This window comes from Chiloscyllium plagiosum, chromosome 15 (genome assembly GCF_004010195.1).
Source record: "Chiloscyllium plagiosum isolate BGI_BamShark_2017 chromosome 15, ASM401019v2, whole genome shotgun sequence".
NCBI lineage: Eukaryota > Metazoa > Chordata > Chondrichthyes > Orectolobiformes > Hemiscylliidae > Chiloscyllium > Chiloscyllium plagiosum.
Window position 1 is genome coordinate 57,546,047 of NC_057724.1, and position 14,967 is coordinate 57,561,013.

General features: G+C 40.8%; 1 protein-coding gene across 1 annotated transcript in view; it reads left to right on the forward strand.

Moving 5' to 3' along the window:
• Positions 1 to 381: 381 nt before the first annotated feature.
• LOC122557346 (AMMECR1-like protein) overlaps positions 382 to 14,967 on the forward strand; it is a 55,714-nt gene continuing 41,128 nt past the window's right edge. The window contains exon 1 of the mRNA XM_043704966.1: positions 382 to 812. Within this exon, the coding sequence (XP_043560901.1) occupies positions 382 to 812 (431 nt within the window). The remainder of the gene's footprint in view (positions 813 to 14,967) is intronic.

A 14,967-nucleotide genomic window follows, 5' to 3' on the forward strand; every position in this document is an offset into this window, starting at 1 on the left:
TCCAGGATTGCATGCTGATGTTGTTTGTTCGGTTCTATCAGGAAGTTTACTGAGGTGCACAGAATAGTAACATTAAGAATAATTCGGGTGTCGTTGCTGATGTACGGCGACCGGCTCCCTCGCAAAGAATTCCCGATGGTACGGGGCCGGGCTTGTGACACTTTAAAAATACAGATTGTATGGGTTCAAAGTAATTGTAAATCAGATCACTCACGGAAAGCGGCAAATTGACGGTGGCGAACTCCTAAATGTTTGGCTTGTGAGTACGCGAGTTGACAGCGGGCGTTGAGTAGGCCGCGTTACCATGGCAATGGCAGCGGGGATAGAACCCATTTAATTTACTGTTACTGACAGGACCTCGGGGGCCGCAGCACGTGCGATATGATCACGTTTTTTTCCCCCCTCTCTGTTTTTATTCCCCTTCCTCTTGCAGGACCGCCCGGCGCAAGCGCTCTCCGGCTCCGCCCCGGCCTCGCTCCGCCCCCACCTCACCCCGCCCCCTCGACACCGCGGAGGAGTATGGGTAGAAAGCGGGGCTTCGCGGAAGCGCCGGTGGATTCCAAGATGGCGGCGGGGTGCTGTGGAGTGAAGAAGCAGAAGCTATCGAGCTGTTCGTCTTCTTCCACCTCGTCTAACAACTCTAACGAGAACCACTGCAAGGACGTGACCCGCGCCAACGGTTTCAGTGGCTGCCCTGGCGGCAGGAACATGGTGGTCAACTCGGAGATGTGCTGCTTCTGTTTCGACGTCCTGTACTGCCATCTGTACGGATATCAGCCGCCCCGGAGCCCACGATTCACCAACGACCCGTAGTAAGTACCCAAACTCCTTGGCATGGCACCGCCGGCCGGTCTCGGGTTTTCTTTCGATTTAAGCGTGTGTTTTCGGTTTCCAGCATATCCAAAGGCTGCCTGTTTTATTTCTCTGATTTATTTTCCCCGCTGGGAAATCTCGTAACAAGTAGAAAGAAATGCAATTCTCTGCCCGTTTTCGGGAGGTTTTGTGTGCGAACTTCATAAACAAAGGAACTAACTCTTTGCCTCCTTCTCCAAGTTTGTCAGAACAAACTCCACAGCTTGTTTTGGATCGTCCCTGCAACTTTTATTTTTCTGTCCCGGGATGCGTTTGCTTGGACTCTACGTTCAGACTGATTTTTTTTTAAGCGCTTTTTAAATAATGTTTTACCGATTGACTTTGGCCAGGATGTGCGAGAAACGAATCGTTTCTTCCACTCGGTTTTTCAATTACGGAGTGAGTGCTGTGTTCGTCTGTTCAGTAATTGCTTTTTTTTAAGGAAACTTCGGAACGATCCTGTTGTGATTGTGTTCATTGCCAGAGGGAAGTGTTGTGTAACAACTAGTTGTTTTTAACCTTTGTCAATATTACAAATCCAGCTTTAAACAATTAAACTGAAATATTATAGTTATGGTTGATTACTGACGGACGGGCGTTATTGAGATACAGACCGTATTCTTAGACGATCTGCGGACTGACGAGGCCAGGTTATGTTCCATGAACTTTTAAACATCAAAGTAAGCGATATTGTTTGGTTCAGGGGGAAAAAAAAACTGTTCGATCATTTCAGTTGTTTTTGGTTTGAATTATTTGATTTACGACTTCTAAAAGATCAAAGAAACACGTTTCGTTAAGTCCGATTCAACAAATCTGTTTGTACTTCTGCATGGCATTTTCAGTTATTTAATGGTATTTAACAGACATGAAACCTTACCATGTTTCTCATTAAATTACTGTGCTTTAAAACTAAGGTTTGCACAGTTTTAATTTTAAATACTTTGTATGATTTGTGCGCAGTGCTGAAATGATTGCAAAAAGTGCAAAATAAACAATGTCACGCAATTGTAATTTAGTGACATTTTGCATTTCATTGTCATGAAACTAGTTTGAGATGAATGGGAAAAAGTTTATTATCAGGTACATGGTGTAAAGAAACAAAATTTCCAACTAGTTCCGAAGTGCACAAGTTGAAAAGGTTATTGATTAGAATTGTATAATGAATGAGCATTTGCTACTTGTTGTTTGCAAGTTTTTTTATGCTCCATGCAGTTTTTTTATGCTCCATGCAGTTTGTTGGAGTTGGCATGCCTTCATTGTTCAATACTGTTTTTAGGTGGTCTTAATGAATATGGTGTAAGATCCCTAATATTTGGGATAGTTTAAAAAGTGTTCACAGAATCGTAGAATCCATATAATGTGGAAGCAGGCCATTTGGCCCATCGTGTATGCACTGATCCTCAGAGCATCCCACGCAGGCCCACCCCCACCCTATCTCTGTTACCCTGCATTTCTCACGGCTAATACAGCTTTGGAAAAAGGAGCAGTTCAGGGTAATAACTCTCTAGAGCAAATCAACCTTTGGGATTAAAATGAGAAAAATTTGGAAAATTGTGCATCACACAAGATGGAGCATTCTGGGGTTTTACTGAATCATAATTCTGAAATTTTAATTTTACTGTAATGTAAAAGTACATATCTTTGGACTCTAATAATAAATGAGAGCACCCAGAGGAAACCCACACAGACATGGGGAGAATGTGCAAACTCCACATAGTTGCCTGAGGGTGAAATTGAACCTGGGTGCTTGAGGCTGAGGCGCAGCAGTGATACTACTAAGTCACTCTGCCACCCTGTAGTGTTGTCATTTGTTAGTTTTACACTATAGTAAAATTAAATTTCAGAATTATGATTCCATCTTGTGTGATGTACAATTTTCCAAACGTTTTCCTCATTTTAATCCCAATGTTTGATTTGTTCTGCAGTTATTATCCAGAACTGCACCATTTTCACAAGCTGCATTCAATACCAACAATAGGTTGAGTTGTCATGTGTCCTCAGTCCTGGATCACTCTGGTTTCACTAGCAGGGGAAACTGCTCATTCGAATAATGAGAATAGGGCTTGTTTAATAAAACATTTGAAAGGGAGTCAGAAGAATAACTAACTATGCAAATGTTATAATGTGAAGCTTACAATTGCATGGAGTAAGTTTGAGCCGATATACGTTTTAAGCAGTTACTATGTTGTGAATTGTTAATATAAAATGTGAAGTTTACTTTTTGGGGTTACTTGCCCAGAACTGGCACTGTTGAAACTTTATTGCTGGAACAGCACAGCAGGTCAGGCAGCATCCAGGGAACAGGAGATTCGACGTTTCGGGCACAGGCCCTTCTTCAGGTGTAACAGGTCAACCTGGTGTAACAGGTCAAAAGGTAAAGTCCTTTTAGGGTACAGGCTGAAAGGTAATTGAGCCAAAACACAGCCCCTTGGATGATGAGGGAGATAGAAATTATGATGGAACTAGAAAGTGTAATGTTGCATGTTAGATGAGTTTTTCTACGAAAATCAGATCAGGTACAAAAGGTTGAGAAAGGTGAAGACTTAAATAAGATGGGCATATAGAAAACCAGAATAGAATGGCAGTCAGCATAAAAGGGCATTCAAATATCCTACTAGCATGGGAATAAATGAGTAGTGAGAGGTGGAGTGTAAAGACAATGGTAGTGCAGTGATGGTTTGGAAAAGCTAGAGGAAAAAAGATTGCAAGGTGTCCAAAATGTTGACAAGTTCAGGTATATTAGACAAGGAAAATCTTTTGCCATAAACTGATTGTAACAGTACAGGTACTAGAAGGCACAGCGTTAAGATTTTTGCGTAAGGGGTATAGAGGAACTGTTGGGAAGAACTCTTGCACAAGTAAATGGTATTAGCCTAGAACATGGTGTAGTACAAACAAATCCTGATTTCTATGAAGGAATTGGTTGGAGTCTTTGAAGAAATTATATTGCTGGGATTTGGGATTTAATGGGGTTGTGATACTGATTGAATTCCTTTTTGGGGAGCTGGCATGAACTCAGTGGGTTGAACGGATTCCTGTGCCATAAAGTATCCTTGGATTCTGTTGTAGAATTGTTGCGACTAGAGGTGTATGAAGATTTATGTGAAATATTGAAGAAAAAATGTGCTGATGTTCATCAGCTTTGATCAAGCTAAGTTTCTCTCTTTTTATAAATATGATATTTTTAAAAACAATCCAGAAGGTTCAAACATTAAGGAGATAATACATAGCATTGGATCAGTAGAAGAGTGGATAATTTGTTCCTAGATTTTGATTAGGCTGCTAGTGGAACAAACTTTCAAAATTTTGCTTCTGTTGAATAGCTGATACTGGGCAGAAACTGTTAAAGGAATATATTTGGAAAGTAGATGAAGTGCTAATGGAGGAATTTGGGTCAGCAAAGAAAATTTTAGTATTTGGCCACAACATGAGCACAGAAACATTTAAGATTTTAGTGCTGAGCACATGAAATGTTATTACTGGCCTTGTACAATTGTAATTCATTAACTATCCTTTAAACTTTTTGACGACCAGAAGTTATATGTGAAACTGGTAGCCTTTGTATACAATTCAGCATGTGTTCTTGCACTTATTTTGGGGAGGAGGCGGGGATGGAACAGGACATGTATTGATTACCTGTTACAAAAGAAATTGTGGATTTGTTTGTAGTAGGTAGTTTTACAACTTTTCTAACCCTTAATTCTTGTGATCTTACAAGTCTCCTTGTTACTGTTTCACCAACACGTAGAAAATCTATCATGATTTACTTTTAGTTTACCTTTCCATTAACTCTATCTCCATTAGGTCACTCATCAACCTTCTCTGCTCTAATAGAGGCCAAATGTCTAAGTTTGCAATGTTCCATCATGCTTTGTAATATCTTATGAACATTGACAGAAGTAACTTGACTGTGGCTTTGTAAAATGTCGACATCAATTTTTATATTTCTATAAGAGTGCCTAACATTTCTGAGCAATATACCCAAGTGCAATTATGTTAGTTTTATTTTACAGATTTGATGTTATGCTTAGTTAATCAAGATATGAAACTAAGCATTTGGTAAGCCTTTTATAGTACTCTTACTGACACTCACCTTTTACCAAACTGTTAACTGAGTTTATGTCCTCTGGAAAATTTACTGTTTGCTGTGTATTTCCTTTCCATGTTCTTTTACAGAGTATTTCAATATTTCATATTGAACTGCATCTGCCCATCCTGCTATTCTTTGTCTTATGTTCTTTCACAATCAGCCATTTGATTTAATCAGAAATCTTATTTTATCAATTATTAAATTTAATGTCTTGTGAGTATAGTAAAGTTGAAGTCAGCAGGTGCAGTCCAATCTAATACCAGGCTGATGGCAATTGTTGTTGGAAGCTAGTCATCTCAACCTCAGGGCACACTTGCTGGAAAACATCCAGGTACTAATTTAGATCCAACCATCAGCTTCATCAATACTTTCCCTCCACCATAGCCTCAGCATGGTCTGCTGATGATTGGATAGTGTTCTCTTCCACTAGAACTCTTCTGGTTCTAGAAATGCTGGATGTCTTGAAATGCATAAGTGGATAAATCCCCAGGACCTGATCAAGTGTACCCTAGAACTCTGTGGGAAGCTATGGAAGTGATTGCTGGGCCCCTTGCTGAGATATTTGTATCATCGATAGTCCCAGGTGATGGTTTTGGAAGACTGGAGGCTGGCTAACGTGGTGCTATTATTTAAAAAGGTGGTAAGGACAAGCCAGGGAACTATAGACCGATGAGCCTGATGTCTGTAGGGGGCAAGTTGCTGGAGGAAATCCTGAGGGTATTTGGAAAGGCAAGGACTAATTAGGGAAAGTCAGCATGGCTTTGTGCATGGGAAATCATATCTCTCAAACTTGATTTGAGTTTTTGGAAGAAGTAACAAAGAGGATTGATGAGAGCAGAGCAGTGATTTTATGTGAACTTCAGTAAGGCGTTCAATAAGGATCCCCATGGGAGACTAGTTAGCAAGGCTAAATCTCATGGAATACAGGGAGAACTAGTCATTTGGATACAGAAGTGGTTCAGAGGTAGAAGACAGAGGATGGTGGTGGAGGGTTGTTTTTCACACTGGAGGCCTGTGACTAGTGGAGTGCCACAAGGATCAGTGCTGGGTCCACTACTTTCCATCATTCATATAAATGATTTGAATTTGAACAGAGGAGGTATAGTTAGTAAGCTTGCAGATAACACCAAAATTGGTAGTGTAGTGGACAGCGAAGAGGGTTACCTCCGATTTCAACAGGATCTTGACCAGATGGGCCGAAGGGGTTAAAAAGTGGCAGATGGAGTTTAATTCAGATAAATGCGAGGTGCTGCATTTTGAGAAAGCAAATCTTAGCAAGACTTATACACTTAATGGTAAGGTTCTAGGGAGTGTTGCTGAACAAAAAGACTTTGGAGTACAGGTTCATAGCTCGTTGAAAGTGGAGTCGCAGGTAGGTAGGATAGTGAAGAAGGCATTTGGAATGCATTCTTTTATTGGTCAGAGTATTGAGTACAGGAGTAGGGAGGTCATGTTGCGGCTGTACAGGACATTGGTTAGGCCACTGTTGGAATATTGCGTGCAATTCTGGTCTCCTTTCTATCTGAAGGATATTGTGAAACTTGAAAGGGTTCAGAAAAGATTCACAAGGATGTTGCCGGAGCTGGAGGATTTGAGCTATAGGGAGAGGCTGAATAGGCTGGGGCGGTTTTTTTTTCCCTGGAGCGACGAAGGCTGGAGGTGACCTCATAGAAGTTTATAAAATGAGGGGCGTGGATAGGATTAATAGTCTTTTTTTTTCCCCCTGGGGTGGGGGAGTCTGGCACTAGAGGACATAGGTTTAGGGTGAGAGGAGAACAATATGAAAGAGACCTAAGGGGCAACTTTCTCACACAGAGGGGGGTACGTGTATGGGATGAGCTGCCAGTGGAAGTTGTGAAGGCTGGTACAATTACAGCATTTAAAAGGCATCTGGATGGGTATATGAATCGGAAGAGTTTAGAGAGAAATGGGCCAAGTGCTGGCAAATAGGACTAGATTTGGTTGTGATATCTGGTCGGTATGGACAAGTTGTACCAAAGGGTCTGTTTCTATGCTGTACATCTGACTCTGTGACTCTAAGTATGTGCGCATACAAGAGGTCTTTGGGTCTTCTGCAGTGGTAATGTCCCTATCTTTTGGACAAAAAGTAGAGATCCTAATCCCACCTTCTCCAGAGGGGTATCGCAACTTACTTGAAAGGGTTCCTTTTTTAAAATAACTTTTTACAGCATAGACCAGTAAGTGACATGTAACATTTCTGAACAGCAGTATTTACCTCCAACGAGAGGAAATTTAACCATCTTACCATAACATTCAATAACTGTAATGTAATTAAATACCCCATTGTCAACATCCAAGGATGGTGTGGTGCCCCAATTCACTAGAAGCTTGATTCAACCAACTGTCGTAATACTAAATGAGCAGGCTAGAATTGGGCACTCTTCCATGAATAACTCACTTCCTACCCTCCCAAAACTTATAACTCAGTATGATGGAAAAGAAAGTGTCATCTCCTGGTTTACACCTTAAACATTCACTCAGTTAACTGCTAGCACAATGTGGCTCTATTACATATCATATTCAAGACACAATGTAGACTTGCAAAGGCTTCTCCCCAACTCTTAAAAAGAGCTGTGACTTGTATCATTTGCAAGTGCACCACCACCTGTGCCTACAAGGTGCACATTGTCCCGAATTGGAAACATGTAACTGCCAATATATTGCACGTTCCTTCCTGATACTTTTATAATACTATCTTCATAGTCTGTAGTAGTTCAAATAGATAACTTGTTGCTCCTCTCTCATGGCAGTAAATGTTGGTCTACCAGTGATAACCACATACTGTGAATTAGTTAAACCCAGCACAGCACTCTTGTACACAATCTGCAGCTTTTAAAGTCTAAGAAACGTACTTCTAAAGATCAGAATTAAAAGAATCATTTGAGTATTGCAGTAGACAAGTGGTAAAATCGCTATAGACCTAGATGATAGGGCAGCTTTGTCATTGATAGGCAACTGGTGGTGGCTCAATATGAGGATCACGTTGTCTCAGGTGAGGCGAGAAGTTGATGACTACAGTCGTTCATAGTAACCTCAGCCAGTACTGGAATTAAACCCACACTGTCTACATCATACTGCATTGTAAATGAGTTGTACAGCCAACTGAGCAATAGTTAGCTACGAAAAGTTTTCTCCGTCTGATTATTTGGCTTCCACTCATTCTCCTGCTGACTGTGTTTCCATCCGTTTTGAAGCAACCAGTTATTTGACTTTTAAAAGTACTTGTAGATTTTATTGAGTCTGATCATCTCTTTCCCATATGTTTATATTTCCCTGAATTCCAGTACCAATGCATTTTGAGACTCCTGCAGTACCTAATCCAATAATGTTCATTAATTTCTGACTTTTATAATGCCAACCAATAACATTTGGAACATAACTTGTCACAGCCAATATATTAAGATTACATGTTCGCCATAATATTTTCAAGCTATATTTTTTTAATATGTTGATATAACAACAGGCTTCAATTCTATTGACAAATGGAGTTTACTAATTTTAAGTCATTTTGGTGGTACAGAACTGAGTTTTGCTGAAAAAGGTCACTTGTCACAACTTTTGTCTTGCATTTTTCAGGACACTTCTCAAGAAGTAATAATGTTAAAGGAAAATAATGTTTGTAAGTGGGGGGAGTGCTGATTGCCCATTTAAGTTTGTGAATTGTCCTGAAGATTGCAAGGTAAACAGCTTTGACAAAATGACTCATTTCAGTATTGCTGGAATTTGAAAATTCTGCAAGGTGATCTAGATCACAGGTTTTGAATTGTAATTAGTAAATTGAATCTGCAAATGCAGGTAGTATTATAACTATTGAAAGTGTTTTTTGTCTCCCTCATTCGAAGTGGTAGTAATCAGGATTTTCATTGATTTCATAATATACTGAGGATATTTAATTTTTTGAATATCTTGGGAGCATTGAATGTTGGCACATCGAGTGATTGGGGAAAAAAAACTTGCAGCTTATTTCTTTTACTTGTAAATTATGGTATTGGACCTTATTCACCAATCAAGCAGATGTTGCACAGTAATTTGCAGTATTTATTCCTAGATTCTTTGTAAAGATGTATAAAAACCTGAGTGTGAAACTTCCTGACCTGGAGTTCCCACAAAGTTTGTACTGCTATTTACCATGCTGTTTATCAGAAAATGGCCAAACCAGAGCAAAGATCAAAGGATTTCAACCATAAATTATGTCTAACAAAAATTGAGTTTCTATTGGTTTTAAAAAAAAACATGCTGGAGACTGGCCATGTCACCAGATCAAATTAATCACCATGGTGAGTTTCCAATAATTGCATGTTTACAAGTCATAGCTTAATTTTAAAAGATCTCTATCTTTAATGTGCATGAACACTACTGTGCATCTTTACAAATGTTTCCATATTTAAAATTAAATGAGAAATTGAACCTTATCCATCAATAGAATAGTAAAATGTGTAATTTTTTTGTTATTTTCGATGTTTCTTATGAGTGGTGGAGGAGATACATACTTCTATTCAAAAAATTCTAATAGTTGTTTCTGCAGAGTTGCTTTTGCATGTGTGGACTCGGCACCTGACTTTGAGAATTGCCCGGGAAATTGAAAATTCCTTGGGGCAATTTCCTGGCCTCTAGAACTCCCTGGGAAAAAATAGATCCCACATTTGAGTTTTCCTTCGGTTTGATCATTGCCCGGGAAATGTTAGAGGATTTAAAAACCTGCTGTAACTCCTGGGTAGCTATTATACTGAACCCTCTTCAATTCATAATTGAACCACCAACAGCACCTTGACACCCACAGTCCTCCAACTTCATGATTGCCAGTTAAGTACTTATCTGGCATCCTAACTTTAGAGTTACCTTACATAATTTTCCTTCGCTGTCAAAGTGGCTCCAGGACCTTTTTAAGTTATTTAATACAGCCATTTACTGCTGATTTCCATGTGCTGCACTCTGCTGCTGGTTGCAAGCATTCCTGGATTGGTCTCTGGAGTTTCTAATCCTGATTGGAAGATCTAGGCCATGATTCAGAGTTTTTTTTTGACATATGTTTTTCAGTGGTAATTACTTCAAGTTTTGAATCTCTATATCAGGAAATAACCTTTTAATATAAATTCTGAAGCACTACCTAGTTATATTGGTTTGTGGCACAGTATATACCAGTGAGCATGAGCAGATATTTGAGCAAAATATCCACTGTCCAAAATAAGTGCACTTTGTTCCTGGAGCATCGACTATTTCCAAGTGGAAACTACAAGCCTATATGTTTACCAGTTTCCATAATGTATTTTAACTCATCAGAAAATGTGTTCTGGAAAAAGTATTTTCACAAAGTATTTGGCTTTTCAAAACTTGCATTGCATATGGTGAAATAACATGCCGGAATTTTCCCAAAACTTAATGACTTGGGGATAGTCAGTAGCTCATAGGGTTTGCAGTTTGCCTTTATGTGGCCCAGTGAAATCAATGTGCTAATGCATTTTATGTTTACACTTTTAACACTATTGGAACCTCTTCAGAAAAAGCAAGAGATGACCCTGGAATGAACTGCCCTGCATTGACCTAGGCAGTGGGAAAGCAGTGGCACATCCAGCCCTACCCATCCTGCAAAGTTGTCAGTACTAGCATAGGTCTGTGCCTAGACTAATCAAGCAACGTTTTGACACGGTCATAGTCAATGAATTGAGCCTTACAGACAGTGTCAAGTGCTATCATCCCCTGATATGTGGCAACATGGTGGTTACAGTCAGTGTTGCTGAGGGACATTGCGTTTTGGCACTGTGAAAACACTCTGCATCAGCTCAAATATGAGGCAAGAAATCTCTTTGCATACCATCCCCTGGATAATGAACCATACTTCTCCATGTTGAACTGCACTTGGAAGAAGCATTGAGGGTGCCATGGAACAAAATGTACTTTAGTTGGGAAACTTCAATATCTATACTGACTGAGCTGTCCAAACCTTTAAGGGCACAGCTGGTAGATTGGGTTTGCAACAGAAGATAATGGAACCAACCAATGGAAAAAGTTTATTAACTTTGTCCTCATTAATCTACTTGTTGACGATACATTAATCCATGCAGGATTGGTAGTAAGCATAGTGATAAGTCATTATGGAGGAGAAGTACCATGTTCATTTTTGAGGATCTCCTCTATCCTATTATTTGGCACTATCAGTTTTAAATGGGGATTTCTAAGAAATCCAGCAACTCAACTACACTTCTGTGAGGTAACGTGGATAATCAGAATTGTATTCCATCATAATTTCTAGCCTCTTTATTCTCTACTCAAACATTGCTACCAAGCTCTGGATTCAACCATAGCTAAGCAAGAGTTTTTTTAGATTAGATTACTTAGTGTGGAAACCGACCCTTCAGCCCAACAAGCCCACACCGACCCTCCGAAGAGCAACCCACCCAGACCCATTCCCCTACATCTAACACTATAGGTAATTTAGCATAGCCAATTCACCTAACCTCCAGAATTTTGGACTGTGGGAGGAAACCGGAGCACCTGGAGGAAACCCTCGCAGACACTGGGAGAATGTGCAAACTCCACACAGACAGTTGCCTGAAGTGGGAATTGAACCCGGGTCTCTGGCTAACCACTGTGCCACCGTACTGCCCAAGTTTCGTCAAGGCCAGCACCAGGCATACTGAAACAAGATATCCTCTTGCATGCAAACCAATGGAAGCACCATGGTATAGATGCAGCTCTGTAATTTCACGAGTAATAGAGCCAGTCTAAGCTCTGTAGTGTTGCTGCTACTAACCATGTATGGTGGTGGAGAACTAAAACAGGAGGAAGATCCCAATCCTCAACAATAAAGCATGTGTAAAAGACTAGCTTGAAGCACTTGCAGCCAGCTCCAAGCAGAAATGCTAACTGAATGTAATCTTTCTCTTTTCTTTCTTCCTGAGGATGCAGGTCAATTCTAAGCGTCTTAAGTATTGCCAAAAGGCACTCGGGAGTATAAAGGCTATAGGTGTTGACAACATTCCAGAATAGTTCTGAAGCCTTGTGCTCCTAGCCAAGCTGTTCCACTGCATTTGCCTTTCAGTGTGGAAAAATTGCCCAGGTATGTCCTTTCCAAACCTGTTGGTTCACTCACCACCTGTCCAGATGTCATAAATAATGACATGAAGAGTGGATGGAATGATTTTGAAATTGGATGATAAGTAAACAGGTAAGGAAGTAAACTGAAGAGATGGTCCAGAGGATAAGTGGGAAAATGTGAAACTGTCCATTTTGGCAGCCAGAATGCAGAAGCATATTTTCTAAATGGTAAGAGATTACAGAACACTCGGTGGCTTAATATCTTTTCCTCCTTCATTTTGAAATGTTGGCATTTCTGGCTTTGCCAGAATTTGCCTATGACTATTTGCAATTGAGAAGGTGGTGGTGAGCTGCCATCTTGAATCACTACAGTCTATTTGGTAGAAATGAACCCACAACACCTGTTGAGGAGGAAATTCTAAACTTTGAACCAGTGACAAAGAAAAGTGGTGAATGGCGTTGAGGGGAAATTGAAGGGATGGTATTCCCATCTATTTGCTGTGCTTGTTGACTGCAGTTGTCATGGGCTTGGAAGATGTGAAGTGGTCTTGGTATATTTCTGCAATACATCTTCTGTCGCACAGTGCTACTGCTAAGCATTGGTGGTGATGCGAGTGAATATTTGCAGATTGCTGCTCGTGAAGAAGGCTTTGTCCTGTTTGGTATCTAGTTCCTTGAGTATTGTTGGACCTCTGGAAAGTGGGGAGTATTCCATCACATATTTGATTTGTACTTGCTAGATTGTGAGCATGCTTTGGGGACTGAGTTACTCGCTGCTGAATTCATCACCTCCAAACTCCTGTCGCCACAGTACTTGTGTAGCTCATCCAATTCTATTTCAGGTCAAGAGTAACACTCAGGATATTCATAGTGGTTGATTCAGTGAAGGTAGTACCACTGAATATAAAGGGGTGATAGTTTCTTTCTTGTTGGAGATTATCATTCCCTGGCACTTATGTGGCGTGAAGATTGATTGCCACTTGTGAATCCAAGCCTAGATATCATCTAGGTCTTGCTGCGTTTGGATCTGGACTGCTTCAGTACAGGTTGTCCCGCTATAATGCGTGTTTCATCAATGCGAATCGGCTATGATGAGATTGAGGAATGGGGACGCTGCTTCTAAAGTACAAAATTTTAAAATGTGTAGGCTATAACCTGATTTGCCAACACTTTGTTATTTTTATTGCGCGATATTTATATCGTGCGGGGTTGCACAAGAACGCAATCGTGTTATAGGAGAACTGCCTGTATCTGAGGAGTTGCACATTGTGATGAACATTTGTACAATCAATAGCAAACATCCCTATTTCGACCATATGGTGGTCTTGAAGCAAGTAAAGAAGGTTGGTTCCAGCACATGACCCTGAGGAACTCCTGCAGGCATGTCCTGGAATTGTGACAAATGACCTCCAGCAACAGCAGCTTATTTACCTTTTGGCAAGTTTGACAAGTCTTAAGGACCATTTTTCCCCAGGATTTTCACTGACCATGTAGTTTTGCTAGGGCTCCTTGATATTATACTTGGTCAACGACAGTAATTTACATCTTGCTAGTTGCTAGATCTATTTAAAGTTATCCCATTGAACAATGTTAGTGCCTACACACATGAGAATATCCTCTATTGTATTGTGACGAAGGCACTTTGTCTCCACAAGAACGATACAATGATCACTATTCCTGATGTTGTCATGAGCAGATGCACCTTTTTATTCATTTGTGAGACTTGGGCATTGCCTGGCTAACATAGCCCATCCTTATTTGCCCTTTGAGAAGGTGCTGGTGAGCTGCCTTCTTGAATCACTGCAGTGCACTTGCTGTAGGTTGACCCACAATCCCAGTAGGGAGGAAATTCCAGGATATTGACCCAACAACTGTGAAGCAACAACAGTGTATTTCCCAGTCAGGGTGGTGTGTGGCTTGGCGGGCCATTTGCCGGTGGTGTTCCCAAGTACTGCTGCCCTTGTCTTTCTAGATGGAAGTGGTCATGGATTTGGAAGTTGCTGTCTAAGAATCTTTGGTAAATTTCTGCAGTGCACCTTGTAGATAGTATACACTGCTGCTACTGAGCACTGGTGATGGAGGGATTGAATGTTTATAGATGTGGTGCCAATCAAATGGGTTGCTTTGTCCTGGATGGCATCAAACTTGAGTGTTGTTGGAGCTGCACCCATCCAGGCAAGTGGAGAGTATTCCATCACACTGCTGACTTGTGCCTTTGTAGATGGTGGATAGACATTGGGATGTCAGGAGGTGAATTACTCGCTGCAGTTTCCCTAGACTGACCTGTTCTCATAACCACTGTGTGTATGTGGTCAGTCCAGTTGAGTTTCTGGTCAATGGTTACCCCTAGATGTTGACTGGGGGATTCCGTGATGGTAATACTGTTGAACGTCAAAGAGCAGTAGTTTGAGTGTCTCTGGTTTTGGTCGTTATCTGTGTGTCGTGAATGGTACTTGTCAGTCCAAGCCTGGGTATTGTCCCAGGTCTTGTTGCATTTGAGAATGATCTACTTCGGTATCTGAGGAATCGTGAATGGTGCTGAACACTACAATCATCAGCGAACATCCCTATTTAGAGTCATAGAGATGTACAGCACGGAAACAGACCAGATATCCTAACCCAGTCTAGTCCCACCTGCCAGCACCCTGCCCATATCCCTTCAAACCCTTCCTATTCATATACCCATCCAGATGCCTTTTAAATGTTGCAATTGTACAAGCCTCCACCACTTCCTCTGGCAGCCCATTCCATACACATACCACTCTGTGAAGAAAAGTTGCCCCTTCGGTCTCTTTCATATCTTTCCCCTCTCACCCTAAACCTCTAGTTCTGGACTCCCTGACCCCAGGGAAAAGACTTTCTGTTTATCCTATCCATGCCCCTCATGATGTTATAAACCTCTATAAGGTCACCCCTCGGCCTCCGACGCTCCAGGGAAAACAGCTCCAGCATGTTCAGTCTCTCCCTAT